At 31.6% G+C, this 6,147-nt stretch overlaps 1 protein-coding gene across 1 annotated transcript; it reads left to right on the forward strand.

The window, feature by feature from the left end:
- Positions 1-4,289: 4,289 nt before the first annotated feature.
- On the forward strand, positions 4,290-5,134 carry LOC109337962. Its single transcript, XM_019575070.1, has 2 exons — positions 4,290-4,933; positions 4,999-5,134. Exons 1-2 carry the CDS (start codon positions 4,290-4,292, stop codon positions 5,132-5,134), a joined length of 780 nt encoding a protein of 259 aa, XP_019430615.1.
- The last annotated feature ends 1,013 nt before the right edge of the window (positions 5,135-6,147 follow it).

Here is a 6,147-nt window from a genome sequence, read left to right on the forward strand (position 1 = left end):
AGCTGATTTTTCTTTTTGACTAAGTTATTTTTTGATTAAATTGATATATAGCAAGGACAAAAATAAGGGCCACTTGGTTACACTTACAATTGTAAGGCGAAAAAACTCAACTCCTTTTAACCTTCTTTTTATATAATTTTTTTCCATCTACGAGAAATAAGATTACAGAATCATCCAGGGAAACAATCCCATAAAAGTCCTCACAAAGAAGAGGAATAAGAAGACAGAATCAAAAAGAAAAATACAACCAAAATTTCTTAAATAACTAGTATTTACTAAGGTATCACGCATTTGTTTGCCTCCTCATACATGAAATAAAGAAAACATTAGTATAACGATATAAGAATATACATCCATATTCTTGATCATTATTGGATATATCTTTATAATATTAGTATGATAATATTCATCAATTAAATCTCAGGGTTCTTCATAGGACACATGTTTTCTCTTTGAAGTAGAGAGTAGAAAATTGTTTTATGATTTGATGTAGTGATGATTACAATCATTCCTCATATGTTAACATATGAGATTCATATTATTTTTTATAGGCCATTATGAATATTCACTCATTAAATTTATATTAGTTTTAGAAGTCATACCAATTATCAAAATTAAACCGATTATTTTATAACCCTTAAATAAACAGATAATAGAATTGTACTAAAATATACTATGTCCATCAAATATTAATTAGAAATTAGAAATTTCTTACTATCTCTATTGACCTTCATATTTAACCAAAACAATTATATTACATATTTCTTAGACATGCATTTGTATGTTGTTTATCTTTAGATTTCTCCCTAATATAATATAGTTCATCTTATATATTAACTATGAAAGATTGTGACCTTTATCACGATAAAGGATCACTTGACCATGATGGTCACCATGCTAATATTCTTGATGACATAGATTGAATATGAGTGACATGAAAATTTCATTATGCAATGTTATCTCATACATGTATATTTTCAACTGGTCTTTTTTTAGTCATTAGTGAGATCAATTCAGAATACTTAATTAGAACATAATAATTATATAATAAAATTTCAAAATAGAACAATAAACCTTTAACATTGTTATGTAGAAACTAATGCAAGATGTCCAAAGTAAATCATTAAACATATAAACTCCAATTGAACTAATGTATCCTAAGGAGTAAGGAACAATTCTCATCACATGAGCAATGTGCTCGTGAAAGAGCTTAGGTTTCACCCACTTATTCAATGAATTAACTAACATAAAATTTGTCCACGTATATTCTATGGAAATGGCAGAGTCATTGTCATAATGATCTTTTAATGTCATCAACCACACGTAAGTCAAAGACAAAACTTCATAATCATATCTCATGCTCAGATGTCACAAAACAAGCCATAAATTTTACATCCATGATTCAAGGAGCTCACTGTTTATTTAGCAGAATTCCAAGAGATAACATCTCCGGCCAACATAAAATATACTCAGATGTGTAGCATTTGTTGTCTTCATATAAAAAAAATGGAGTTAGAGTGTCCGATCATATCTACACTGTCAGACTTTCGATAAACAAACATGTATTCTTTTATTCTCTTCAAATAACAAATCACAAGATTGATTGTCTTGATGCATTCCATAATTACCTAAATATTTACGCAAAACTCCCATGAAAAATGCTATGTTAGGACACAAGAAAATTTGAGTGTATATTAGACTTCCTACTATAGATGCATAATGAATTTTTTGCATCTCATATATTTGAAGGTAATTTTTTGGGACATTATTCAGACTAAACTTGTCTCCCTTATCTATATTAACACCTCATGTCTTACAATCTTTCATATTGAATATATACATGAATTTAATAATTTAACTTTTTTACGACAACCTTAAGATACCTTGTGATCTTTTACTATCTGAATACCTAACATAAAAAGAATCTTCTTCAACCAAGAATATCATCAATATATCATATTAAGAATATAAGTTTGCTTTCATTGAACATATGATACACACAACCATGTGAGGTAATGATTTGATTGACTTGTTATTAGGCATGAAAACAATCCAAGTGTTGGTGTAAATAGACTTCACTTGTTTAACATATTGCACCTTAAAGTCTAACTTATTTTACTATTTAAGTTTTTTCAGGCCTATGTCTAACCTATTTAAAAGAATGATTTGTTAACATATTGAAAGCATGTACATTTAAATAGACCAATAAGTCTTTAAATAAGTAAATAGTCTCGCATTAAAATAACAAATCTAACAATCCAAGTTAAATTGCCTATAGGATATAAATATTATTTAATTATTTTATTTATATGTTATATAAAATAATTAATACCAATATATGATAAAATTACATAGATCGACGTGTTAGATTAAACAGACTTTTTAAGAAGCCTAGACATGACCTATTTAAGTTAAATATCATTTTTGAGGAGCCTCGGTCTGATCTATCATAGACTATGTATTAGGTCCCTAATAGACGGTTTAACCTCTTTCTTCCTTTATTTGTGATATCATCGACGAGAAGCTTATTAAAGGCCATATATAGATTTATTTAATTTACAAACCATGAAATTAGAGTAATTTGATACAAAGTTTTCTCATTGTACCATATCGATCGTTTATTCAATGTCACAATTATGACATCCATTTGACGGAGAACTAAATCAAAGTGAGGTATTGTTGCTAATATTATTCTAACAGAATCCTTCAAAAATACTAGAGAAAAGGTTTCTCTATACTCAATGTTTCCTTTGAGTGTAGCCTTTAGCAACTAGACGAGTTTTATGTCTCTGGATATTACCCTTTGAATTGTTGTTGGTTTTAAATATTCATTTGCAACTAGTAATTTTCATGCCTTCAGGTGATTCGACAAGATCCCATAACTTGAGAGTTAGAACTTCATATCTTTATATTGTATAGGCTTCATATCATTCATCATGACATAAGTCCAATTTTGAGAGTTAGAACAACACATTGCTTGACAAAAGTTAATTAGAATTTTCTCTATTAAACTGATGACATCCTTACGTTCTTGAAGAAACTTAAGATAATCATCTACGGTTGCATTTATCCTTTTTAGTGAATCTTCTTAATAATACTTCCCCTTCTTGAGATTTTTGAGGTCTAAGTATATGAGGGAAAATATCATTGTTGTCTTGTTGTGAAATATTATGAATATTATCTTATACTATCAATCTGTGTCTTTAACAATAATATGTATTTTCACAAAGACAACATTCTTTATATTCTCTTCCTTTCAAAACTCAACTCTGTTAAGAAATTTTATATTTCTCATTTAATTTAGGATTTGTATCACATGGATTTGGTTAAGATATTAGCTTTTGGAACTCACATGTATAGTTTATCAATGAAACAATCAGAATCAATAAAAAATTTGTTTTGGCAGATGTTAACTTTATTATTTTCAAAATAAAAAGAGAAAACCAAATTAATTCGGGTTGAAAATACTAATTAATTTCCTTCTAATAGACGGTGCATAAAAGTCTGAAATAAATCCAAAGGATATTATTTTTATAAAATGTAATCTAAAAATTTCAATAGCCTCCATTGTAACCTTTTTGATGTTGTCAACAAAGATGAATATCTCATCATCACTTGGTTGTCAAATCCATAAACAACCTTTTGTATTTATACTTATATGAGTAGTAGCATCTGAGTTCATCTACGAAGTATCATTTAGTACAAAAGTTAAATTAACTTCTGAACAAACTAAAGTGAGATATTTACATTTTCCTACAGGCCATACAATGTATTTAGGACATTTTTTCTTCATATGTCATTACTTCTTACATAAGTTGTAGTAGGTAAATTCTTCATTGTTGTTTTATTTCTTTTACTCAAAAGGTGCTTTTGCAACACCTTAGTATATTTTATTTTCTTATTCTAAGAAGTTGCCGCTAAGTATACACTTTTAATCTTTCTAGAGTCTATGATCCCTTCCTTTTAGACACATTGTGGTGAAGTCTTACTTTGAATTATTCAAGGTGTGCATGAAGTGAGATCAAAATAAAGTGAACGAATAACTTATCACCAAATCTAAATTGATTGAATTGAGTTTTGATGCAAGATTAGACGTCTTAATTAATAGATAACCATGATTCATGCAACAATTAGGCAATGATTCTCCACAGATTTCTCTGCACACTTTACAACCAACGATTCACCATAGTTAATGATAACTTGATTTCAGCCTGGATTGATTGGCATCTCTTCCTAGTTTGTAGGATCAAATTAATTACCAAAAGGATCCTACAATCCTATATATACAAATGTATATGTTGTTGCTAACTCAACGAAATATACAAACTCTTCATGATATCAAGAGCTACTTAAGCATAACTGCATTTTTTTTCTCTGATCTTATCACTGTTTTTGCTTCCAAAGAGAATGAGTTCATCATTGAAACCAATCTCATCCCAAACAATTCCTTCACCAACTCTGTTGATAAGCTTATTGCTCTCAATGTTGGTTCTCAATTATACATCAAATTGGATGGAGCCAACTATCCAACTTGGCGTCTTCAGTTCTTATCCCTGTTAACAGGGTATGACCTTATGGGTTATATTAATGGCAGTTTCCCATGTCCTCTCAAGGTGTTGAAGACGAATGGAACTGCTCTTAATCTTGCCTTCTCTCACTGGGTTCGTCAGGACCAACTCCTCTTACATGCCATTATTTCTTCAGTGGCTGCAACCGTGGTCACACACCTTGGCACTGTCCAAACTGCTCAACAAGCATGTGATACACTTAAAACCATGTATGCCAGTAGATCAAGAGTTCGAGTCATGGCCCTAAACAAATGTATCACTACATTCACCAAGAGTAATCAGACTATGGCAACATATCTTCAAGGCATCAAGGCTATAGCAGATGAACTATCCATTATTAATCACCCCTTGACAATACGGATCTGGTAATTCAAACTTTATATGGCTTAAACAGTGAATACAAAGACATCTTTGCTGCTCTTTGTAGTAGGGAAACACTAGTCACTTATGCAGATCTACATAAGAAACTCGTGGACTTCGAGACACTTTTGTCTCGTGACCAAATCAATCCAGCTGATCCGTTGCTTGCCACAACTAATTTAGTCCATCGCTATAGAGGGTCATAAAGACAAAAACAACAGATATCAGGCCGAAGTTCTGCTCCTAATTACTCGTCAGACAATCAGGTTGTGTGCCAAGAAATGCTATAGGATTGATGGTTATCCTAAAAAGACTGGACCTCGACCCTCTGTCAATATGGCTCAATATACATCCCATGTTCAACACTCTAGCTGGGTAATGGACACTGGAGCATCTCATCATGTCACTCAGGATCTACAACAATTAACATTGACTCATCCATATCCAGGCACTGATCAAGTCACCATTGGTGATGGAACAGGTTTGCAAATTACTCATATTGGTCATTCCTCTATCCCAACAAAAACACAAACACTCACTCTCAATCAAGTACTATGTGTTCCATCTATTCAATCCAACCTTGTTTCTGTCTCTCAATTGTGTAGATCTAACCATTGTTCTGTTGAATTTTTTTCCAAATTTTTTCACTGTGAAGGACTTGAAAACAGGCCAAACTCTGCTCCAAGGGCCTCTTAAGCAAGATCTCTATCAACTACCATCTCTCAACATCCACCCTACCTCTCCTCAAGTCTTCACCTCTAGACTCCAATCTCTCTCAACATGGCATCACAAACTAGGACATCCATCATAAAAAATAATTCAACACATGGCTGCTCATCACAACATATCAATAAAGCCCTCTGCATTACATGAATGCAACTCCTGTTATTGTGTTAAGAGTCACAAGTTGCCTTTCTCAAGTCATCACCTGACTAGTAGTAGACCATTAGAGCTTCTTTATTCTGATGTTTGGGGGCCAACACCAGTTAGATCAATAGATGGCTACCTCTATTACTTAGTATTTGTTGATCACTTTTCCAAATATGTATGGCTCTACCCTATGAAAAATAAATCTGACATCTTCTCCATATTTATTCAATTCAAGTCCCTTGTTGAAAAGTTTTTCAATCTTCCAATAGTTTCCTTCTTTTCGAATAATGGTGGTGAATTTGTCAAACTTAACAAATTTCTAGCTACAAATGGCATCTCTCATTTAACA

This window comes from Lupinus angustifolius, unplaced genomic scaffold (assembly GCF_001865875.1).
Source record: "Lupinus angustifolius cultivar Tanjil unplaced genomic scaffold, LupAngTanjil_v1.0 Scaffold_16_26, whole genome shotgun sequence".
Classification (NCBI taxonomy): Eukaryota; Viridiplantae; Streptophyta; class Magnoliopsida; order Fabales; family Fabaceae; genus Lupinus; species Lupinus angustifolius.